The sequence below is a fragment of the Anopheles ziemanni genome, chromosome 2 (assembly GCF_943734765.1).
Source record: "Anopheles ziemanni chromosome 2, idAnoZiCoDA_A2_x.2, whole genome shotgun sequence".
Taxonomy (NCBI): Eukaryota; Metazoa; Arthropoda; class Insecta; order Diptera; family Culicidae; genus Anopheles; species Anopheles ziemanni.
In genome coordinates, this window is record NC_080705.1 from 74,997,700 (window position 1) to 75,023,166 (window position 25,467).

The 25,467-nt window shown below is 49.9% G+C and overlaps 1 protein-coding gene across 1 annotated transcript; it reads left to right on the top strand.

The window, feature by feature from the left end:
* The first annotated feature begins 4,657 nt into the window (after positions 1–4,657).
* Positions 4,658–24,987, top strand: LOC131294339 (uncharacterized). The gene is made up of 14 exons (XM_058322385.1): positions 4,658–4,689; positions 4,930–7,750; positions 9,359–9,701; positions 9,786–10,490; positions 12,295–12,382; positions 12,485–17,454; positions 18,591–19,090; positions 19,598–19,735; positions 20,037–20,345; positions 20,418–20,657; positions 20,729–22,327; positions 22,423–22,710; positions 22,782–22,893; positions 24,797–24,987. Exons 1-14 carry the CDS (start codon positions 4,658–4,660, stop codon positions 24,985–24,987), a joined length of 12,336 nt encoding a protein of 4,111 aa, XP_058178368.1.
* Positions 24,988–25,467: the final 480 nt, after the last annotated feature.

Consider the following 25,467-nt stretch of genomic DNA (forward strand, 5'->3'; position numbering starts at 1 on the left):
CAAAGTGTGGCCACATCATAGTTGACCAATGTTCGGGAACGGTACTTTTTGTTTGCATATGACACTATGTATGCTTTTTGAAAATAGGTAAAATGTTTTGAGGCTTAACAAAACCATAAAATATTGACTCGAAAAGTTGTAACATATAACCTATAACAACCCACTTGTTGATGTCAAAACATATTTTAGTATGTTGCAATTGAAATGAGCCAGTGAAATTTGGTCTTTACGGCATTTTAGTGGAGCATTTCACATCAACAACACATTGTTGCCAAGTTTACATTTACAGGCTGGCCCCGGTTTTCGTCAGCCCCGGTTTTCGTAGTTTGAAAAATCGTTCGAAGCTGGTTTAAGTAGCGTGCTTTGTTCTTTACTCATATGATTCAATGCATTTTGTATGACAGAAGATCCGAACATGGACTAATAAACGAGTAGTGCAGGTTTTCTGCTTCAGACTACTTTGCTCAATTAAACATATCTTCCAATTGAAGCACTGAATGTATTATTGTAAACCTACACGGCATGGAAACCAAAGAAGTAAAACCGGAAAATAAAACGGTTGATGGCCATTGATTTGATGATTAAATACACAAACTTTGATATAGTTTGAAGAACAACTTCATATCAACCATTGAAAATTCAGACGAGAATAATGATCACATCCAACGTTTGTTTTGTGTTAGTCAAGTCTTGAGTAGGTATTATAAACGTAAGAAATTTAGTCCGCTAGCCCCGGTTTTCGTCGCTGTCAAAGTCCCGTTTGGTAACGAAAACCGGGGCCAGCCTGTATTTGATTAAATTAGTTTTGTTGCTCCTGAATCCTCAGTAAAACACGGTTGAAGCATACATTTTTAGTGTTTTTAATTTGTGATTTTTCTATTTTCATTACTTTGCATATTTAAATCTATGCTGGTAGATATTGTTTTTAATGAATAATTTAAGGTATTATTTGTTCACCGGTCTATAATATACCGCCTTTCGGTAAGACGTAACTCTCTTTGGAGAGAAGCCTGAACCAGACAAAAGCCATAGTTTAAACGGCTCCTGTGAAAGCTCGAAAACCAAAATCCAGAATAGAAGGTTTTTTTTCTCTCGGTACAACCCTGGCTATATGCCCTCCGTCTCATGCTTCCCTTTGGTGGTTCAGTTCGAGCTGGCGCGAGTGCGGCGCGATCGTTCGGGGAATAACGGCGATGGAAAAGTGGTTTTGATGATGCGCGATTTTCTTCCCCCCCGGGCTTGTGTGTGCATTTTGCTAGATTCACGGTCGTTTGCTTCGCTGCAATGCCTAGAATGTGGCGATGGTGTGACATTGAGTGTATAAAAAAAATATTACAAGTTATACAACCAACTTCTGACCTTTTTGCTTGTCGTTGGACGAACCTGTTGACCAAAGTACAGTTTCCTGGTGCTGTTTAAAAATTTTCCCATGATTTTTACTAACTGTCTTCTCATAATCTGCTTTGGTTCACGTGTGAAATGCTTTTTGTAGACCAATGGAAGCATACAGAAAGTTCAGGTGAACAATACAATGAACGGTTAGACGTTGCTCTTCAACAAAATGCACACACTCTTGATTGAGTATTCAGTAATGTATAAAGAACAAATTCTTTACGTTTTTTCCCCGAGAAAAGAGTATGGTACACAATACAGGGGGATAATGAGGGTAAAAGAATTCTATGTTTACAAGAAACAAGAAATAAAAATAAAAAAATAAAATAAAGCTAAAAAAACCGAATCCATGATAACAAAATATCGAAATACATCGTATTCAGAATAAACAATAAGGTCAAATCGTTATGTAATAAAATCGAATAGTCCGAACTGAACACAATGCAGGATTTTTAGGAAGGAGCTAGGAGAATCAAAGCTCATTCTTATTGGAAGGTTTAAATCTTAAACGAAATCAAATGTAATTTTAGATTGGATGCAACCCAAATGAACGATAGAACCGGTAGTTCACGGTCAGCTTTTTACTGTTGGTACAAATAGTACAGCGCGCTTTCTTTTGGAAAGAACATTTTTGCGTTTCCTTTTTGCTGGTACTTGATAGAATTAATCACGTTTGCGTCCCGGGAATTACAGCAAAAGAAAAAGAAAAGATTTTTCTCTCTATTCGTCCATTCAAATCACGCACGTACACGTACATGAACATTTAAATGAATGTTTAAAAAACGAAGAAATGTGCCTCCCCCGAGCACATGCGGCGATCGTCGTCGTGGCGATGAGATATAACCGTTGCCAAAACGTGATCGTGTCGTTGCTGGCCGGTTTGGGGTCCGGTCCGTGCGTGGTTTGTGCTGCGTAATGCGATTGGTATGCCCCGCGGATGGCGGGAAAAAAACAAGCATCGCACCCGATCGCGCTGGCCGGGACCTTCGGCATACGTTTGGCGTCCACGGAGGCAAACCCGGATCGACGAACGTTAACACAAACGAAGGAAGGCATCTTATTAACGAACAGGAGAAGGATGCGGCAAACGAGAAAGCGATACGCGAACGCGCTCATTTGCATGCCAACCGTTTGTTTGACGTTGACGGAGACATTTAAATTTTCGACAGGAATGTCAAGTGGCCAGCCACAGCAATAAGGTAAAAAGAAAACGGCTTGTTGTAACGGGTGTCGTTCGGATGGAATCGTTCCTTCGTGCTCTCCTTGGAGCGGGAGAGGTGTTCTCGTAAACGACGGCTGCGCACTGCTTTTTGGAACACAATTTCAACGCCGCCAACAAGGACACAAGCCCTTGACTATCTCGCTTTGGCTTTATTGCTTCGCCGCGAGCTCTGTACTCATAACACATTCCCTGTCAGTGCGCTGGTGGTAGTTGCCAAGCGAAGAGTGCATTTTCCCGTAGAAGAAACTTTCGACAGGAAGTACTCCAGCCAGGGAGGCCACTTCCTGTGCTGTGGCGAACAGTTTTCCGGATTGCGTTCCCGATTCCGGGATGGAAACTGGGTTGGTGGAAAGTGCGATAGAGCGCCGTCTGGGTGGATAATTTCAGTTCACACTCGCCGCCCATTACACCGAACTCCCGCGGGTTGTCCGGAAAAGTGTTGAGAGTGCTGAAAACCCGGACTGCCGTTTGGCGACGGTGATTGTTTCGATTGTTTGGCGTTTGGCTGTCGTTAGGCATGGTTAATCTGTCAAAATTGCAAGAAAACCGTGGACCGCGGGACGGAAAACATCATAAATCAGTATATTTGTTTCCCCCCTGTCCCGCTCCCGTGTCGGTGCTTTTCCCCATCCACTGCACCTTCCCTTTTCAGAGGAAGGTTTTCCTTTTGCGTCGCCGCGCGCGCTCGTGTTGTTTATCGTAATTTTCTCACACCGTATAGTAAAACTTCATTCATCGTGGAAATGGGGGAAAGAGGAGGACCAAAAAGAGCGAGCCAATTGGCGTGGAAAAGAGAGAGAAACCAGATGGCGATGGACACATAACCGTGGACGGTGCTGGTGCGCGTTTGACCATTTCCCGTTTGTCCGGGAGCGACAGTGACGGGGGCTCGCGATTTTCCGAGGGAAATCTCGGTAATTAGTATCGATTACGGTGCAGTGAAAGTACTTTTCGGGGTTCGGGTTTCATTTTTCGGGCGATCCGATTCAAACGCTACCCAGTTCCATTCCCTTGGATTTGTGGTTTCCTCTCCTCTTTCCCCGGAACGGTTGTATTAGGAATGAAATGAAAGTGTACGCGTTGTGCAGAGTACGGAAAAAGTTTGATTGACAAATTATCCCTTCAGCATTAGACTCGACCGCGCGGTAGAATTCGGGAATCGAACAGCAAAGGAATTTCTTTAAGTTCCAAGTACACATATCCCCACATACACACACGCACATGCACGCACACGTCGTCGCATTCGGGTCACGTTTTCGTGTAAAACACGCGTCGACCGTGTCCGGGTTTTAAGGGGCTGCCCAAAGGAACAACCGCCCAATCCGGGCGGAGAGCAAGCTGCCCGGGGGAGGGAGAGGTTGGAGGTTGGTGCTGGCGGGAAAAAGCTGGCAAAAAAGTGGGTCATGAAATTAGTCGCCGCTCGGTCGGTCGCTTTTCCGTCGCCAAGTGGTTGTAGTAGGCCCAGCATCATCAGCATCAGCATCAGCATGCATCATGCGGGGTGCTACGATTTAGCATAACTTTACCGATTATCGCGCTTTTATGCTGCAGTGTGTTTTGTGGAGTGGGCCAATGCAGCAGGGTGTGAAGGAATGCTGTCCAGCAGCAACAGCAGCAGCAGTAGCAGTCAGTACCGTGTGCGTGCATGTGACTCTCGCAAAATGACACGCTTTTCCCTTTACGAGGAACACATTTTTCTTTCGGTTACAACTTTGACGAGGAGTGAGTGGATGCTGATTCGGAAACTTTTTGGTGGACTTCTGGATGGTATACTCTCTAGTATACCGGGGGGTGTGTTTTTGGGCGTGTGTGTGTGTAGAAAACTGTTCCAAACGTGAAAAGGACAATTTCGCAGGGAATTTCTTACGCAGCCGGTGCTGGAGATTAAGGTGATTTTTGTTTATTCCTTCCCGACCCAAGGCGTGCAGCATTCCCTTTTCCCGAGTGTGTGATGTGCGTGTGAAGTATTAGTCTTCTGCCGTGCAACTAGCAAGATGGCCGTAGAAGTTTAGCTCCAAACAAGAAAAGCATCTCGAAAGAATCATGTTTAGCTGCCTGTGGCAATTGTGGGACTGGTAAGCTTGCCTAGCACCGCTTCATAACTCTGTGTGTTTGTGTTTGTTTGTGGTGTGTGTTGCACGGCGTGTGTGTAATGTGATGCGAAAATGATTGTTTTCATGTTGTTGCAAAGAGTTTTTGTGATGTTACTTTTTTTTCGTTCGTATTTTCGTGTTGTTTTGTCGAAGTAAAATCCACCAGCATGTTCTATGCCATCAACACTAACTGATTTCTCATCCACTTCCCCCACACGTCAGGATTGATCCACCCACCTTCACGACGATGGAGAGCAAAAAGCTGCAGCAACTGCAGCAGGCCAACTCCCATTTGGCTCCGATGCCACAGATGAAGGGCCCATCGCAGCAGGGCCAACACCATCATCAACATTTTCAGCAACAACCCCACGGAGGAGGAGGAGGAGGGTACGACTACGGGACGACAGGCCGGTCGCCGATGTTCGTCGGGAGTGGCGGTCCCTCGCAGTACCAGAGCTTTGCGACGACGGCGACCAACTTCGCCCAGCTGAACCACCCGTCGGCGGCCCTCCGCTCGCCGTACTCCACCGGAAGCCCCAAGTCGTCGCTCAGCACGAACAGTGGCGGGGTGGCGCTCTACGGTGCGACGGCGGACACGGGGGACCTATCGTCAGCGAGCGGTGCAACCCCGCACCATCATCATCTGCACCAACCGGGGGTTCAGCAGCAGCAGCAGCAGTACCGTGGCAACAACTATGCCTTCGAGCAGCAACTGTACCGGGTTAGCTCACCGTCGAGCGGAGGCAGCGGTGGTGGTGGTGAGCGGGAGCGACTGTACCAACGACCGCCGGGCGCTGCCGCCGTTGGCACGCCACATTCGATGGCAAGCAGCAGCGCCACCATCTCCGGTGGCGCCCCGATGTCGAAGCTTGAGCTGCAGTTTCAGCAGCTGCAGCGCGAAAAAATCCAGCAGCAGATAAAAACGGCCACCGAGGCGATCGCGCACCAGCAGCAAACGTTCGCGCTCCGGCAGCAGCTGAACCCGCCCGTGCCGAACTACCACCTGAAGCAAAACTTGCTACAGAATCTGTCCCAGCATCACCAGCAGCAGATTCAGCAACAGCAACAGCAGCAGCAGCAGCAGCAACAGCAGCAGCAACAACAAGCTCAACAGCAGCAGCAACAGCTGCAGAAGCAGCAAATGCATTATTCTCAGCAGCAACAGCAGCAGCAAAAGCAACAAGCTCAACAACAGCAGCAGCAGCAGCAGCTACAGAAACAGCAACAGCAAATGCAACAATCGATGAAGCAACAGCAAATGCAGCAACACCAGCAACGGTACACGACGGCGGGCGGCTCGCACCAGAGCCGGAACGTGCCACCGTCGAGTCTGAACCTGATGAACCACTGCCAACCGGCGGCCACCGAGACGGACAAAATGCTGCCACGGACGCACGCACCATCCGCCTCCTACCAGGGAACGCTGGATCACGCGCACCAGCAGCAGTCGCTCTACAGCGAGGAGGAGTCGCTCTACCAGAAGGGAACCGGTGGCTTCTCGACCGTCGGGCCGTCTCCGATGGGTGGTGGCACCGGTGGCCCGAACGAGATCATCATCCAGCAGAACATTCCCGGCCAGGTGGTGAACCAGGCCTGCCAGACGCAGATCAGCTCGATGATTGCAGCCGCGGGCGGGATGAAGTCGTCCCCCTCGGATACGCTGTCGAGCCCGTCGCACGATTCGATCGAGCGGAAGAAAAGCAGTGGAGGCAGCGGTGGAGGCAGCAGCAGTAGCGGTGGCCAGCAGCATACGCTCAAGTCGCCGGTTACGAAGCGGCCAGCAAACGCACCCGTCGCACTGTCCGGGTGGCTGTACAAGCAGGGCTCGGATGGGTTGAAGGTGTGGCGCCGCCGCTGGTTCGTCCTGTCCGAGTACGTGCTGTACTACTACAAGGGGCAGGAGGAGGAGAAGCTGCTCGGCACGGTGCTGCTGCCGTCGTACAAGGTGTCCGCCTGCTTCCCGGAGGACAAGATCTATCGGAAGTTTGCGTTCAAGTGCGAGCACGCCAACATGCGCACGTTCGTGTTCGCGGCAGAGAACGGGGAAGCAATGAGCCAGTGGGTGCGCGCCCTCACGCTGGCCACGATGATGATCCAGCAGGGCGGACCGGGTGACGCGGAGGTTTCGATGGCACTCGCGCAACATCAGCAGCATCAGCAACCGTACCAGCCGCAGCAACACCACGGCGGGTTGACAAAGGGACAGGGGGAGCTGCTTTCCAGCGACTCGAGTGGAACCGTCGGTGGTCCGCAAGGCTCGCAAGGCTCGAACGACACGATCAAACTCATACAGCAAGCGAGCAGCGGAAGCAGCGGAAGTGGTGGCCTGGGAGCGTCCCATCAGGCGAACGAAAGCATGCCCTTACCGCAACCGCTCTACGCCAATGCGCCTCCGAAACCGCGACGCGTGAACGATGCCGGCTACTCCTCTCCCAGCCCCGAGCACACGATCCTCCACGATCGCTACGAGCAGATGATGCACCAGCACCAGCAACACCAGATGGCCACACCCGGTCAGTTCGCGGCGGCAGCGTCAGGCAGCACCGGGCTGCTGGTAAACCGGGCGGGAGGACAAACCATGCTGACGGCGAACGCCATCTACGGCGACCCGAAGCGCATCGAGCGAGACCTGTACATACAAAAGCTGATCGAGCAGCAGCAACAGCAGCAGCAGCTCAACGCCACCAAGCAGCAACAGCAGCAACAGGGAATGCAAGCGTCTCCAATGCATGGACAAATGGCGCGCGGTGCCGGTACCAACCCATTTCTCTATCCCAGCAACGATCGGCGCACGCCGGACACGTACGGTCCGCCGGGAAACGCGGGCATCGACCCGAAGCACATGTCCGACTACGAGGACATCTACAACCTGACGATGCTGTCCAAGTCGCTACCCTCGAACGCGGGCTCGTCCGGGCCAGGTGAGGGGGATGGCGCCACCGGCTACAAGCGACCAACGAGTCCCCAGCACTACGGAAGCAATGGAGCTTTCCCTCCTTTCAAGGCAAACACTACAACCATGTACTCTGCCAACCCGTTCGAGGTAAGTGTGTGTGTGTGTGCTCTAGAGGAGGGGTGAAAATTAGTTTCCTATAATGCCCTCCCTTAACCGATCTTCCTCTGTTGTTCAAGTGAGCAAGTGCTTATCCAGTTATACTACTTGTGCACCACGGAAGTGTTCCGTGTTATGCGAGACACGACTTTTCCCACTTCAAGACGGATCGTTGCTGAGACTAGTAAAATGATCGTTCCATCCGCCGCGGAAGAGAAATTGATAGTTAACCGTAAAGCGCGATTCACAACAAATCGAATCAGGTGCAAAAAGATCTGTTTGCTCAATGAATCGTCAGAAGTATGATTGGTTCGTATGGGTATACGGGTCTTTTCCTATGACAATAACCGTACTGTATGAGTTTATTTGCAAGTGTAAGCTCAATTGAAAGTGTATAGGGGCGAGCGGGGCATAACGGGCCTGTTAAGAAAAAGTGGTCACTTCTTCAACTGCTGATAATTATAGTTTAAATGCGTTCGGATTGCACCAAATGTATGTAAAGTAATCAAAGGCTATGTAGTGTAAGAAATAATCTCAGTTAAAATATTTCCATAAAACCATGATCATGGAAATTATGAGTTTGGTTTGATACGATCTTACATTTTTTCCAAATTTCTTTTCCTACAAGATCAGGTTCGTATTACAGGTCAATTGCATTTTTACCTCACTGAGGGAAGGAACTCATTTTAAGTATGATTAAACGTTTAGAAAATGTATCCGTCTTTACGATTTACGTAAAATGGTTACTTTCCGGCGACGAAAATCGTAATGTGTCTTTAAATGTTCATAGAAACCTTCATTGTGTGCTTCACTTCGTTCGATGGGACTTAAAACGTTGTTGGTTTCACAATGGTCCGAAGTGGGGTTAATATACCACAGACCCCGGCGAGACACAATGTATGCCTTTGGTTGCATTTTTTCAACCATTGAGAAAAGGTTTAATTTCAACTAAGTATGGGAACGAAATGCTTTGCCCGGGCGAATAGAAACGTGGAACGAATTCATTTATTTACGCCCGATTTCACTCTATGTGCGCAAGTAATGGACGCATTTACCATGCGTGAGGTGATAGTTTGATTTCTAGTCGCCACGGTTTGCGCCACGGTGATTTCAGAAAAATTCCCAGCCGATCTCTGGAAGCGACATGACGACATGTTCATTAGGCAGAGGTGAACGTACGTTTAATTTGAAGAAATCGCGCTTTGTAGCAGCCAAACTACGTGCAAGAAAGCCAACATAATTGACATTACGATTTTTGTTGATTTGTATACGTGTAAAAAAGTTTGGAAATGATTTATTCGAATATGCAAAAAGTTTTAAAATGTGTGTGCAATAATGGCGGTTTGAATTTTAGGAAAAACCTTTGTGTTTTTAATGCTATTTTAATTTTTTCAACTAAAAGTAAACGTATGTTAGGGAATCTACATTTATCCTACATAATGATTCGAATCCGTACTGTTCATCAATGCCAAATTCATGAGCTTAATGACATTAAAGTGCTAAATGGAGTTTATCTAGAGTATTTATTTCTTTTTCCTTGGTACAACCTTTCGATTATTATATTTTTAAACTTTTGTTTAACATACTTCCCCTTTTTAGAACGCTCCAGTGACACCGATGCAACAGCACGTCCAGATGCGTGCCCGGCCCATTCCACCAAACATTCCCCGGCCACATTCGGCCGACTTCCTCGACTACGAGACGCGCCATCCGATGAACCCGGCGGCCAGCAGCACCAACGATGAACCGAGCCCGGCCCTCCGAACCCCACGACCAAAGTCGAGCCTCGACATCAACCGCACGCCAGACCATTACTACTACTCCGAGGCAAGCTACGCCGAAAAGATGCGCCTCCAGAGTGCATCGTACCTGCAGCGGGCGAACAATGCCGCCGCGTCGTCGACCGGCGTTTCGCGAAAGCAACGATCCGATGACGTTCAAGGTAGGAATGGTGAAGGAAATGAGTTTATGATTAAAACATAGGGTTATTTAAATATTTTCCAAATCACAACCTGTTTCTTTGTAGGATTGTTCACTGGCGGAACGATGCCCCGGGATGGATTGTACCGTAGTGGAAGCGGTAAACTGCTCCCAACGCAACAGCAGCACCAGCAGCATCAACAGCATGCGGAAGCCGATTACCACCACCCGGAGGGTACGCAAAGTATGCCCCGACCGTCGACCACCGAGCGGCCGACCGGTGGAGGTCGTCCGTCGGTGAGCAGTCTCAAGAAGCAAGGCTTCTCCCATCAGCAGCAGCAGGAACAGTTTGCCCGCTCGGCCAGCGCCCGGTTGCCGCGCAAGGAGGAGGACGCTTCGCTGCGGGACGGCGAGCGCAAGCGGGAGGAATCGATGAAGCGACTGCTGGAGTGGAAGCAACGGATGCTCCAGTCGCCGCTGACGAAGAAAATCACTAGCCAGCATTCGGCATCGATGGCTTCGGCCGAATCGCTAGATCCGGGCTCGCACGCCAGCCTCATTGCTGCCGAGCGACGCCATGAGGAAATCTACGGGCTGAAGTCGAGCGATTCCGCACTGCTTCGGGGGGATTACTACGCGACAAACTACGAACGTCAGTCTACCGGTGACTTGACGGGGGTTGGGACTGTCCGGGGTGGTGGAGGAACGGAGCGACACGGTGGAAGCACGCTTAACATCGCGCAACAGGCGGCCTACGGCAGCGAGATGAAGCTGAACGGCGACTACAACAGCTACTCTTCGGATGATGAAGGTAGGTGGCAATCTCTCAGGAGGAGCGTCAAACGCTTGATAACGATGCCGATTCAAGATAACTGCCACAGTGGCCTAACAATTAGTTCAGCTTGCTGAAGCGTACTATCCTATCCTTCTTCATGTCTCCTATAGCTGTGTGTTTTGTGATTTTACTATTGCTTTTGTAGCGCATCCTACCAACTGTGTGTGTGTGTATGTTTGTGTACTTCCTAGCAAAAAATTTTTTTATTTAGTTAACTGTACCTCCAAACACTCCCTGTTCGGGTTTTGAATGTTTGTGCATGCCTTCCTCATAGTGCTATCCTTCATCTTGTGAGATTTCTCTTAGTACACAGGAATGATCTTGTGGGACAACTGACGGTAACGATCATTATTTCTCTTCTCTATGTCGAAATTGAAAAACAAAATGAAAATCTTTCGAAATCGAAATCGAAATCATATTAGTTGGTTAGTTGAAGTATCTTTGCAGTCGTAATCGTAATGCTTCCGGGTTCTATTCGTCTACATTTCATCTTCGTTTCCCTCCTTTCGTTTCGTAATGTTTGCATTTCGTATCTCTCTATATGTTAAAACTATTCTAGCTTCAATTTCAGTTTTCCTACCTTCCTACCACTTCCCTGTTTTTCATCCAAATACTATGCCTTTTTTCCTTTAGAACATTCTGGATTTGCTTAGAAAGCTGTACGCTATTGAGTAATCATATACATATGTCGTTCACAATAAAGGCGCATCTACTTGTGTGGGTATTTTGTCATTCGCGAACAATTTTTAAACGGAACGCGGTTGTTCTTGTCTTCCAATGTCTCCCACGTGGAGTCTATTGCATTTTGTTAGAGCAGAAGCGGCGGTTGTATGTTGTATTGCGTTTGTGTTGTGCGTGATGCGCGTGATGGTGGTTCGTTTAGTTTGTTTTGTTTTGTTTCACTTTCTATTCCCATGATTCTTGATTTCCATGTGTCGTCTGTGGGTACCGTACAACGATTGCGAGACCTTCCTGCCAACAGCGTAGAAGCAAAACGATTGTCACGATTGAGAAAAGAGTGACAGAGGTATGAGAATGATGTGAAAATTTTGAAATAAAAAGTGTTGTCTTTGTATATTTTTTAAAATTTTTGTTAAAACCAACCAAAGCCCCTCCGTACCGGACCTCCCCCATCGATTGGATAGGGAAGTTAGTGTATACAGTCTGGTAAAAGCAAATCCTGAATCCTGAGGAACGGTGTATCCGAGAATATATCTGTGACCGTGTCTATTAGGTGTACCTTAGTACTAATACTACCCTTTCTCTTTCCATTAAACACATTACTATCTTATTACTACTAGTTTCCTCCGCTACCATCTGCAATCCAGTGTTTGAAGGTAACGCAAAAGAGAGTATTGATAACCTAGTAAAGGGAGGATGCTATTCCTAAAGTGGGAAAATCTGCCCCCCTTCATGACTGGAAAGGAAAAAAGGTTGCTTACTGAATTGAGATTAACTCTCCCACTCCTCCGTTTCCCTCCGTCCCTATAGTACATCCGTTCTTTTTCCAAACAAACTGTCTGTTAGCTTAACCAAGGTTTCGGGTAAAATCGGTCTTTCGAGGGGCTTGTCTTTGTCTTTCCTCTCCTGGAGCTGGAGATAGACTTTTTGCCGGGTTATTGGTGGATGTACCTACCTCACAGAGAGACCCCCTTAGTGTTTAGAGGCAGCGTAGTAGTGTGGGCAGGTGGAGAGAGGGACTGAGTGGGTCTGACAACAACCTATATCTCATACCATTCGTTTCGTTGCTGTTGTGTGTGTTTCTTATGTATCGTGTTAGATGGAAGAAATTTTACGCCGGCAGGAAGGTCGTCCCCAGTCGTTGTTAGTATCGCCACTTCCGGCAAAGTGGAAGCGGAAGCACCGTCGTCACCGAAACCACTACCACCACTACCAACACCACCAACACCATCACCACCACCACCACCACCACAATCATCGGCACATATCCTAACACAACGCAACCACAGTGTGACCACCGGGGGTACGAGCAGCACGGCCGAGGTTGGCGTTAGAGGAATGCACGCTGGTGGCGGGGAGGCAGATCCGCGGCTAAGCAGCAGGACAGGACACAGTAAGCAGGAGCACGAGAATGAGGATGAGGATGGGCGTGATGAGAAAGGGCAGGCAAAGGTAGCGATCCTCTTCCCGGCCATGCTCGGCGATCGGAGAAAGAAGGCGGCCGAGGCAGAGGATGAGCCGGAGGGAGTCGAGGACGAGGAGGAGGATGCCGTTTACGAGGATAGCTTAGTGAACCACGCCAGCGCGAGCGCAAGCCCGAACCTGAGCGTGGACGCGAATGTATATGAGAACAGTTTCATAAAGGCGGCACCAAAAGAAGATAGGAACGAGACGAAGGGGAACAGCTTTGGGAGGGAAAATGGAAAAGGGTTACCGACGGCGAGCGCCGAACGGCACGAGCGCGCGAAGGAGCTCTTCGAGCGCCATGTGAATAGCGGTGGCAAAAGTAGTAGTGGTAGAATTCCGGGACGGGTGAAAGATAACCACAGTAGTATTACATTCGATCGCGATAGCATTAACACCGGTGATGGTACGGGCAATGGTAAGTCCCCCCACCACCCATCGGTGGGAGGTCAATCTTTGGGTCAGCGAACGAAAATGGCCTCCCCCGGGCCGATCGCAGCGTACGTGCCGGTTTACAAGCAAACAACGCCCCTGAGCGTGGTGGGTTCTTTGCAAAGTAAATCGAACGATGTTGATGATGTCCCTGCGGAAGCAAACAGTAGCTTGGATGTGGTCGGGGCGATCGGGAGGGAAGTGCTGGGGGAAGAAAGTGCCGGCGAGGATGCCGACGACGATATATTCGAGTACACGGATGAAGATTTGGATGAGGCGTTGCAGCAGCAGCACGACGCCAGTGAGCAGCCTGCGTCGGAGGGCGTGAATCAGGAGCATCGAAGGACGGAACCCACGTCCGTCGGGGACCATCCGCCGTTCGTACGGGAGGAGATCGATGATGAGCTTTCGCTGCAGATCCTCGAAGGTCACTACATGCCGATGACGCCGCGGAAGAGCGTAATCAGCTCGGCGAACAGCCTCACAACGCTGGCGATGATGAACCGAGCGAACAGTATTAGCATTGGCAATCAGCCACCACCGGGGGGCGGCGGCCGGTTACGCCCATGCGAGAGCCTCACGGCCATGGACATCCTCGACTCAATACAGAAGAGCAGCAACGAGATGCAGATCTGCAGCAGCAATGCGTACGACGAGAGCACGTACATCGAGATGACCAAGGGCACGCTGGGGAAGAGTGTGTTTGCGGACGATCTGCGTGGGAATGGCGGCGGTGGTTGTGCGACGACCTACGAGATGATTATGGTTCCGCCACCCCTTCCGACAGGAGGTGCGAAGAAGGCGGACGGTGAGCTGTTCGGTCGCTCGACGGCGGAGGATCAGCGAACCAAGTTGATCGATTCGGAGCCGTTGTACATGGAGCTGTCACAGCTGCACAGCAGCATAACCACGCTCAAGCAGCACGACGGAAATGGCCGGGCTTACCTCGAGGCGGAGGAGAAGATGAAAACGCCGAACCATAACGTCGAGGGAAAGGAACAGCCGGAGAAATTCGGTACTATCGGTCGGAGAATGAAGAATGTGATGGGCGCGGGAGGCGGTGGGGGTGCATCGGGTGGAGCAACGGGACTGGGGAAGAAGAAGAAAAAGGATAAGAACAACTGGCCCGACATCCTGATGCAGTCGAGCGGCAGTAATAACAACAAGAGCGATGACAGCGATAGCGACTCCGACGTTATGGCGCTTTCTTCGAAACAGACGAACAACGATTCAGGCGAGGGCAAACTGCAGCGCGCGGGCAAGAAGAAAGGGGGCGGCGGGAAGGAGAAGAAAATGTCGACCGGAGGTGGATCGGTTGCGGCCACGGACCTGCTGTCGGCCAAAACGGCGTCGGCTCGGTCACGGTTTAGCCTTTCGGATACGTTCCGGCCAGCATCGTACTATTTGGGTGCGAGCGGGGGCAGCGGGGGAGGAAGTACATCGTATGGTGTCGCTGGCCACGGCACGACCGGTACTGGGAGTGACACGCTGCTCGACAGCTCCGACAGTGAGATCGTATCGCCACCACCGATTCCAATCTCTTCGCTTCCCCTGGACGAAGCGGATGGCGGTGCTCGGGGAGACGACCTGGCGGGAACGATGATGATGGCACGGTACGGTAGCCGGGAGCGGTTTCGGTCGAGCGATGCGATCGACCTGATCCGAAGCCACGCGCAGGAGAAACGCCAATCGGTGCAAAGCCTTCTCGCCGGGTTGGGCAACGGTGGAGGCGGTGACGGCGTCGCGATAAACTTCCAGGGATCGTACAACAGCAGAGCGGGGGCGGGTTTACGCCGGGAGAGTGGCAGCATATCGTCCAATCGGTCCAGCATTATCTTCGGCACACCGAACCACCAGCAACCGGCGCGCCACGACTCTCCGAGCTTTGTGCACGATCGCTGCTACGATGGCGTTTCGAACGCGTCCTCGGAGTACGAGATTCTGTTGCGCGGGGAAGGGCGCCCCAGTGGTGGCGGTGTGGCGACGGCGGGGACTTCTGCACGCGGGGACGATTCGTCGACGCGCAGCTCGATCACGCTCTCGGAGACGAGCGGATCCATCGAATGGCGCAGCCGGTCCTGCATGGACGTCTCGGTAAGAAACAAACGGAGGCCAATATCGGGCAGCTCGATGAACTGCTCGATCGAAATGGCACTCGTGGACGGCACGGGGGGTGGAGTCGACTTTGATGGTAGTGTGGCCAGCAGTCAGCCGTACGATCGCGCCGCGGAACTCGATGACGGTGCTTCCGGCGGCGCCAGTGTTCCCGGTGGTGAGTATTCGATGCACTTCCTTAGCACCGCCTCATCGAACCTGTCCCAGAATGGCCACGACAACAGTATCTACTACGAAAACGTAGAGATCGTGGGTGGTGTGGTGGTGGAGTCGTCTCCCTCCTCCCGGCCACCGTCGTCGGCCGGCGGAACCATCCTCAGCCCGCTGAGGGAGAAAAACCTATCCCTGCACGATGCCCGCTGCCAGTCGGAGTACCTCGGAACGGTTCCCGAGGGCCACAGTCTGGACGTGGACAGTGCGTCACTCTCGTCGGCGATGGATCTCGATCAGCGCAGTTCCTGCACGGTTCGGTTCGATTACGCACGCTCGACCATGTCCAACCGGACGATCACACCGACGGATGGTGGCGGAACGAGTCGCACGGTCGGTGGGGGAACGACGGCCACGCACAGTCGCAACAATAGCACCCTTTCGTCCGAGTGCGCACCGTATTATTACTCCGATCTGCAGGCACGCACCGGGGAGGAAGAACTGGAGGAGCGGTCGCAAATGGAAGACAGTCAACAACAGCGCCATCGGCGGACGACGAGCAACGATCGTAGCAACGGTGGTGGAAGTAGCAACGGAAGCTCTCGGGCAGCATCGGCAGCGGCCATGGTATCCACAACGCCGACGACAATGACCTCACTGCGAGCGGGTGGAGGTGACACGCTGAACAACCAGCGAGACCCGGGAGGCATACGACGCCAGGCGGCGGGCATCTTCCACATCCACAATCCGCTCACGAACACACTCAAGACGGCCAACCTGTTGGTGCACGCGTCCGCCACGGAGAAGCACGCCGACATCGATCGCAAGAACATCTACGAATCGGACCGAATCGGCCAGAAGGATGTAAACAAAACGATTGCCGCTTCGCTGGCCTCGTCGTCCGGTGTTGCCAGTGGGTCCTCCACGCTGACCCGTGCCACCTCGTCTTCGTCGTCGGCCGGAAAGGGTGTCGTAAACAGTCACCACCGACGATCGATGGGATCGATGATGCAAGTTGGTGATGATAGCGGTGACGATCGGGCACCGTCTGTGTCCGGATGCAGTAACAGTGGCAACAACAGCAGTATCGTCCAGCAGCTTCTCGTTTCCGCGGGCCATATTTCGTCCGGCGATCAGCTGTGGGAAGAGGACACCCTTTGGCGTGACAACCTTCGGCGCGTTTCACACATCCACGCCAAATCGATGGACAACCTCGATCATCTGGGAGTGGGTGGTGGCTCGGTACGTGCTACACCATCGGCCGTAGTACTGGCGAAAACGGTCAACTACCACCACCACCATCACCACCACCAACAACCGGAGCGTACGGGAGACGATGACAATGGCAGTGAAGTGAACGCGGAGGTTAAAAAACCGACTGTAAAGATCAACCGTAAAGATGTGACGTACGTCAATGAGAACCTCATCGCACTGAAGGCCGGTGTTTCGGGCGCTCAATCACCAATCGTCACAAAATCGATCCTACGTACGTCGACGCCAAGATCCGCACTGGCAGCGAATCGGGATGAGAGCCAGGGACCGGCTAACGCGGGGGACGACGATGATGTTTACGTTCAACTGGCCAGCAACGTAGCATCTGCTGACACGACCGCTCGTGACAGCCGCTGGTCCACGCATCCGCCACAGTCACAACCGTCGTCCGATGCTGTGTACGAGGTGCTACGCGACGAAATCAGCCGGTACGATATCAACCGCGAAACGATCCGTCAGTGGGATCTCATGTCCAGCGGGCTGGTGAACAATGGTTCCACCAACTATGGCAAGGGTACTATGGCACCGGGGCAGTCGTACGGGGTCGCCTCTTCTGCGTTCAGTAGCACCGGCGCCGTTGCCGGTGGACCTGGGATGAATGAACCTGGGAAGCAGATGGGCTTGCCTCCAGTTGGCACGAGTTTCTACAACCAACACCACCCGCAGTCGGGCCCATTCACTAACGCAGCAGACCTACTTACGGTTTCGGTTGATCCACAGAATGGCGCACGCTTCAACGCGTCACCCGTTGCCCTTCCGGAACTCTCCAGCAGTGAACCGTCGGAGAGACGCACCAAAGTGCCCAACAATTCCAAGTACCCAAGCAGTACAAGTGGAGCCGTAAACCACCACGATGAAGAAGTGATGGTGGTGGCGGCGGCGGCAGAGGGAAGAGTGGTGGGATCTGCTGCTGAGGGGCTTTTATTGTCCCGGTAGTTGGACTTTGTGAACCACAGATCAATCCGAGCCATGTAGATTGTTAATTAGTTTACCTTCAATCAGTGATAAACCGCACTTTTTTAGCCCTTTTTGGTGCGAATGCCGCGCTTGTGGTGAAGGGTTGTGTGTAAATTTAAATAATTTACATATGTTTTATTACTTTTGTCTTTCATTTTCACCTTTTAAAGCATTAACGTTAATTACAAAAGGAGGGAAAGTGTACCAGTGTACGCCATATTGAATCGAAAGGTTCAGATTATTTTTTATGGTTCTAGTAAAGCGCTCGTGGAGGGCAAATCTATCCAGGTTTGTCCTAATAATTTGATATATTTTTATGGTGGCCCACACTGGTACATTCGCCCTGTATATACCCTTTTTTCTTAGATTTGTTTTATTTTGCATTAGCTTTACTTTTCTCTTACTAACAATGTTCACGTGGCGATCGAAGAGGGATTAGTTTTAACAATCGTTTATCGGAACGACTTTTACTGTGACATCCGGTGTCGTTTTCTTTCTCACTTTTAAAAAACCCTCCCTGGGGCCCCATACTACCATGTACAGCGAAAGTGAGAAACTTTAAGACGAGTTGCAAGGGTGAACCCCACCGGGGGAAGAGAACAGTTAGGAACGCGAAAATTAGTGCCAAAATACGACAAAAGGTGGCTAGGAATGGCTAATTCGTTTGTAAGGGAAGGTGATTAACGGCGTTTCTAGCAGTAAGCAATGTAGAATACCATCACAAATCTGTAAATACATAAGAACGAACGATCAACCCCGTGCGTGCAGTTTGTATAAAGTGTGGAAGGAATGTGTGTTGTAAATTGGTTTTTATTTATCCTGCGTCCAAAGGCGTGGAAGGCATGTTGAATGTACAGTTTGTGTGTTTCGATCCGGACACCGGAGAGTGTCGTTTAGAGAACCGTTTCAGGATGCGTAGTGTTATTACACTTAATAATTATCTGTTTTCCCCATCTGTTTCCTTTCTGCGCGTTGCTTCGCGTCCCATGCGTTCCCTTCTGTCAGCCTCCATATCCGTGCGGAACGTGTTCAACATTCCCAAGGTGCCGCTGACCGTCAAACCGGACCCATCGGATCCATCCTACCTTGCAGCGGTGGTGGGCAAGCAACACCACCAGGGTGGTGGCTACTATGACGGTAGCGGTGGTGGAACCATGATGCTCGACTATCCGGGCGGTGAGAAGTACATCCGGCCGGACATCAGCTTCGAGTCGACGCACGATTTGTACACGCAGGCGCAGCTTCAGCGCGCTCAAGAGCTGAACCTGCAGCAGCACTATCAGCTGCAGAACATTGACCGCAGCCTGGCGACGATGCAGGACCAGCAGCACCCGGACGCGTCACCCCAGTCGCCGATGGTGGTGGGACCGGGGACCGGTGCTCCTTTGACGACGCATGGCATGGATGAAAAGTGGAGCAACAACGGATCGGCGGTGGCCGCTCTCGGTGTGCAAGGTGGTGGTCTGTACGATCGTCACAAGCACGGTTCTTCCAGCGAGATGCAGGTGAGACATTTGCATGCCACTTTTTTCTACCTACCAATACTCCGAGCTTCGAGGATAATTGGATACCCTACCATGAAAATGTGTTTCACAGCATGACTCAATAAGACTCGTATTATTTCCTTCTACTGTTCGTTCTTATGTTTTTAGGTAATTGGATGTATTTATATTGTTTATTTTTTGCTTTAAATTATTTCTGATTATTGGTTTCTTATTTTTTGTTCCTCAACCAATATTATATGTCGAGGTTTAAGTGTACAAGAATTTTGAATGGACGTCGCTACAGGATGTAGTTAAACAAAATCTAAACTTTACGTCTACAAATTTCAACTCAAGAGTTTGACAAGCTGAAGTCCATAAACCATTCAGAAGAGTTCAAATTGTTTATTGTCCAACGAAGTTAAAATACATATCATACATCGTTAAAGGTATTCAGTCCTCATTAGAATAATGTCTCATGTGGATAACAAATGGCTATGTGCCCCCTCCTCCTTTTACGATATCCCACAGCCGCTGGATGTGTCCGCCGGTGATTTGTTGAATCGCACGCATGAAGAATTGATCCTTTTGCTGATTCAACTGCGACGACAAAACAGTCAGACTGCCCGCTCGATCGAGCAATGCTGCACGAACATGCACGCGTTACAGGTTATTTTAATTTTGATTTATTCTTTTCTCCTTCCTCTACCTATGGCTTTTGGTGGGTTAAGGTACCCAAGTGCTCTTCTAACCATTTTAACCAGCCCAAAGAAGAAATGTAACTTGTTTGGTTATGATCTAATTTTAAATTGATTTTAATTTTTATGGTATTCATTAACAACTAACCCAACAGAACTAGTATGTGAACGTTTATGGCATAACGGGTTTAAAATGGTGTGGATGTTTTTTCTTCGTGGAAAATGTTTTTCCAAATATACAAAATAACTAATTATCCGCTCTCCCTGGGTAGAACCTCATCCGTACCGCCGAAGGCGAGCGTAAGGCGGACAGCTTGGCGAGGCTGGACGCCCTCAAGCAGCAGCTGACGGAGCTGGAAAAGCAGTACGAGAAGGAGAAACCGTTGATCAATCTGGTGGACAACATGGTCAAGCTTGGCAGTCTGTACCGTGGCCCGGTTGGCGGCAAGAAGCAGCTGCAATCCCCGGAATCGGCCACGCTGGATCGGTTGGAGTTTAACCAGCGCATACAGGAGCGCCGACTGCTGCAAGAGGAGCAGCGCCAGTGGGACCGCACCAGCCCGAACCACGTCGAGCTGCAGGTAACTGTTTGGTTTGTACGGATGACGAAGGATGTAAATTAATTCTCTATCGATTCGATCATGGTCCCACAGTCCAAAGTGCAACAGCTGTACCAGATCGATAAGCTAATGCAGGAAGAATCCGGTACGCTGCAGGCACTGCAGCGGGACAAGGAAAATCTCGAAAAGGCCCTGGCAATGCTGAAAACGCGCGTGCTAAATCGCGAGGGCGGAAGTAGTATCCCGATGCCGATGGATAACGCCCGGCAGCAGCAGCACAACCTGGAACGGGAACTTTCTCGCGTGCATCAATTGTTAGCGGCTAACTCAAAGGTAACCCAGAAAATGTTTGAGAATCATTTGATCTTCATTTAACACTTCTTTTATTTATTTTTCGTTTGCAGAAATTAGAGAAAACTGTTTCCACCAACGCCCGCTTGGAGCAGGAATTACTGGTTCTCCGTCAGAAGCTGCAGGCAACGCGTGAGCACCGTTCCATGCACTCTGTCTACGATACGGCCTCGCCGATGGATGGTCAGTACGTGACCGGCTCGGTGACGGCCGTGCTGGAGTCTGAGCTGAAGCGGGCTAAGCTGCTCGTTGGCGATATGCAGCGGCAACGGCAAGAACTTGGCCAAGCCGTGCGTCAGCTTACCTCCTACGGCAATGCGGACGTCGGTGGAGGTTCCATGCAAATGGATCCACGGCATTCGGAACACGGCAACCCATCGGAGCAACAGCAGCAGCAGCATAAACGAGAGCAATCGCTAAAGTCGAAACATAAGCGCAGCTACTCATCGTCGTGGGTGGAAACAGATTTGGATTCAACGGCAGGAAAGGATGGTTCGGCGTCGTCGGTCGGGTCGACCGCAGGCCATCACCGCACGATGTCCTCTTCCTCGTCCAGCGTGCTGACGATCGACGATGAGATGCAGAATCTGTTTCTTCCGAGCGGTGGTCGTGCGCACGAACCATCGCTCGATGGTGCGGAATCGATGGACGAACTGTACGCGATCGGTGGTGGCGGTGGAGCCTATGGGTACGGCAATGGTGCGGCAATGATGGCGATCGACAAGCAGCAGGAAATCAAAACCGTGCGCATAGTGAAGCGTGAATCGGAACGGCGCACCCGCGACAAGGAGAAGAACGATCGCAATCTGGCGCTCAGCCTCGATCAGGTGCTCGAAGAGGAGGCGCAGCTGATGGAGGACTATCAGCGGGCCAAGTCGCTGCCACGCGGCTACGAAACGCACGAGCTGTTCGTGCAAGGTCCGGAGACGGATGGACGCATGGGAGGATCGATGGGCGCGATCGACAGTGGCCGCCTGATGATGAACGACTACTACAGCAGCGTGGTGGCGTCCGCAAATGGCAACAGTTATCCCGTGTCGTTGATCGACCGACAGGCGGACCTGTACACCGGTCATTTCGAGCCGGGTCTGCTGCAGTCGAAGTACATCACGAACGGTGCTTCCTCGGGTCGAACGACGACGATGACGACCTCCTATCAGGAAGGCATTAACTATCCCACCGGGACTACCGGTAGTACGGGGCTGAAGCGAAAGACGGAATCCATTCAAAGTCTGAACGCGGCTGGCCCGGAGTTCGATCCAGTGTTTCAGAGTGAGGCGGCAAAGCAGATTATAAACGAAATGGCCACCGGGGCGGGTGGAAATGGCAGTAGTGGTGGAAGCAGCAGTAGCACCGGTGTTGGTGGTGGTATGCTTATGGCCACTGGCGAAACAAGTGGCGATTCTTCCGGTTCGGGTAGCTCCCGGGATGCGAAGCTAGATGGCACGGCGTCGGCCGGATCATCAGCGGCCGGCACTTCCTTGACGGAACAGCAGCAGCAACAACTACTTTTGCAACAGCAGCGCCAGGCTCAGCAGAATCGCCAACGGCGCGCGGTACCGAAGGATAAACGGCGCCACCATACGGCACCCCACCATGTGAATGCGAAATCGATCGAGCTGATGCATAGTGAAAACGACATGAATAAAAATGTAACTAACCTCCTACGAAACACACCTATCTCTTCTCCATCCCCCTTGCACGGTAACGATAACTGTGTCTCTTTTCCGTTTTCTCCCTTTTGCAGAACGTTAACTGGCGGGCGCGCGATGATGTCGATCTGGAGGTCACGATAAGACCCCGATCGAACGCACCGGATGTGGTACGGTCGGCGCTAGGACCGCGCGAGAAGATATCCGAGCACACCATCGACAAGCTGCTGGCGGCTCCGAGCAAAATCCTCATCCCGGAGCGCTACGTGCCGGAGCAAACGCCGGAGCTATCGCCGGAAGAGAAACGGCGCCGCCAGGAGAAGGTGGAAGCCATCAAAAAGATGCTCTCCGACACACCGATCGGTAGCGGTGCAGCTGGCAATGTAAGTAGCAAACAACACTGCGCTTTATGTCCTCTTCTGTGCATATACATCATGCATTAATCCATTTGTAGGAGACCGGTCCGAACCCGGTACCGAACGTGGAGAAGAAACAGCGTGAACATTTGATTCAGCTTAACCAAATCCTGGCCCAACAGGTGATGCAGATGAGCAAGATTGTTGCAGGTAAGTGCATAGCCGGGGAAAGAATATTACGATCACTCGAAACAGATTGATTCTGGTTTTTACTTGTTACCGAATGTCCGGTACCGTTTCCAATTGCACACGTTATTTTAGTGGCCGTTGTTTTTGGATCTGTTTTTGTGGTAGCAATGTGTTCAAAGCAATTCTGTATTGTAGTGTAGCTGTAACTTCATTCTCATAGGAGACTTTCATTTTTTAAAACGCCTAGAAAAAATTATTCTAATTTGCAAGTTTGTCAGTGTGCTCAAGCTCGGTGTGTTCCTAATGTTAATTGTTTGACACTGTAGCTTTTATCATCTATATACGCAAACTATTGCCTCATTTTATCAACCATCATACTCAATGCACACTATCAGCAATAATGTTTCTCATAAGTTTACTTTGCTAAGATCATTGTGTAGAACAAGCGTATATTCTAAATATTATTTATTGTAGCAAGAATTTTTATGTGACTTTAGTAATAGAAAAAAGAAGTACAGTTCAGTAGTATAAAAGTGAACGATGGAAGGTTTAAGTTGCTGCTACAGCTCTTCTTTTCGCCATAAGTCAAAAGTTCAAAAACTGTTTTTTGGTTCATTAAATTAAGGTTTAATAATTCAGTAAATCAAGTTGTGAGTTCACCTTTTTTTTATAAAACTGATTAGTTTAATCATAAAATAAGGCATCGAGTCTTGTTAAGAGACTCCCTGTAGTATTAAGTATCTATCATGATCATAAAAAATTATTTATTTGTTTTTGAATGTTTTTGCTTGCATACGTTTATGTTTTATGTTGGTATGTTTTTTTTTCTTTTTTGTTTTTCTTTTCTTCTCATACCAGGCAACCCCAGTCATCATTCAGCTACTAATGCACACAAGTAGTAGGCTAGCTTGCATCCGAGTTTTAATCACGACAATAGTGTTGGGGGGGCGTTGCTATGCAATGGAGAATTGGATAAAAAAAAGAATGATTATGGAGCTGCACAGCCGGCAAAAACTTTAACGCCTCGCCGCAAATATTACCTGTTGCTGTTACATTCTGTTGTTGTTGCTGTTATTTCGCTGTGTTGATGTTGTGAAGCGCAATTGCACCCATCACCCATCACATCTCATGACACACTGCGATGCACTGGCATTGTATCCCTTTTCGTTTGTTTTGAATCAATCAACCAACATTTCACTCAATAACTCAATTCGATCCACTGAACGGACACTTTTAATCCATTTCCTGCCCACAAAACGTTTGCGTTCTTCAATTACTCTAACACCACCACCACCACCACGATCACCATACACTCACGCAGAGGATAAGCCGCCGACGCTGGCCAAGTATGGCACGAACGACGTGAGAAAAGGTTTGTATGGGGTGACGCTCCGTGCGCGAACTATCAGGGCATTAAACGTCCTATGTAAATATAGGCAACGTTTGATAACAAAAAAAAAAGAAAGATTTAACTATCGAACTGTTTAAAATTAATCTGTTGCAAAGAGCTGTAGTTATCACACAACAGCTAGAAAAAAAAAATGAATTGAACGCTAATGAACGGCTGTACGAAATATACAACATCAATTACAACTGCATCATCCATTGATCATACAGAAACACACGATCATCTCATACGGAAAGCATCATCTGCTAAAGTATGGTAAATCTGTGTACTGCAACAACAAAAAACTATCTATTTAATCTGATTATGAAAAACAATTGCATGTCGTTTGTTGCGGTTGCTATTTCGAAACTATTTGGCCAAACGGTTGTTCGTTCTATACGTGCATGCAGGCGCATTGTAAGCTATCGTGAAGTCGCGTATCCGACTTTCTAAAGTGTAGAAAATGCTAATCTGTACTCTTTATGTGTTTGTTCATAAAACTTCTCCCCTCTCCCGGATCCCGTTCGCATCGAGCAGAAAATTCGTCGGCCGTGCTTCCGTCGAAAATCAAGCGGCGAAGTGGTGGCGCGTTCGGTGCGGCAGGTGCTTCCGGTAGCAAACCTGTGGACGAGAAGGACAACTACGAGTCAGACCTGGAGGACTACGATACGGATTCACCGGCGGAGCCATTACCACTGTACCAGCAGCGGGAAAACTACTTCACATAAACGACATCAACCAGGATAGTGACCAAAGGAGGTAGCACATGCAGCAGCAGCAGTACTGTAAACCTGCATGTAACCTGATCCGATCGATTTAGTCGGCTCACTTCCGTCCGTGTCTTATTCGAATCGATTCCTAGCAAAGCGGTTAGGTGACAAAGAAAACATCTCTGAAACAACGCAGTCTAGGCCTTCGGGTTTGGGATTCGGCAGCGCATCTTCCAACGATCATCAACGTGTGTCATCGCGAATCATAACTTGCTTTCTAGTGAACAGGCTCCATTCTTAGCTACTACCTTCTTTTGAGGTAAACACTATATGGCCAAAGGCGAAACCTGCGGCCGGTGCAGCGAATTGAAGTGCATTTTCCTATTATACTCAGTATATACGTACACCCCGAGCACCAGTTTTCGTTTATCAACGGTGTGCCGGACTCTGCGAATTGGAATCAATGCGAAATCCCAGTGTTCAATTGAGGTAAAAATG

Excerpts from the sequence above, each read along its gene's own strand:
- LOC131294339 (XM_058322385.1), top strand. The coding sequence starts at position 4,658 with ATGTTTAGCTGCCTGTGGCAATTGTGGGACTG. Across the intron at positions 12,383-12,484 it reads GTGGAAGCGGAAGCACCGTC|TGTGACCACCGGGGGTACGA; the intron begins GTCACCGAAACC and ends ACGCAACCACAG. Across the intron at positions 17,455-18,590 it reads CAATTCCAAGTACCCAAGCA|CCTCCATATCCGTGCGGAAC; the intron begins GTACAAGTGGAG and ends CCCTTCTGTCAG.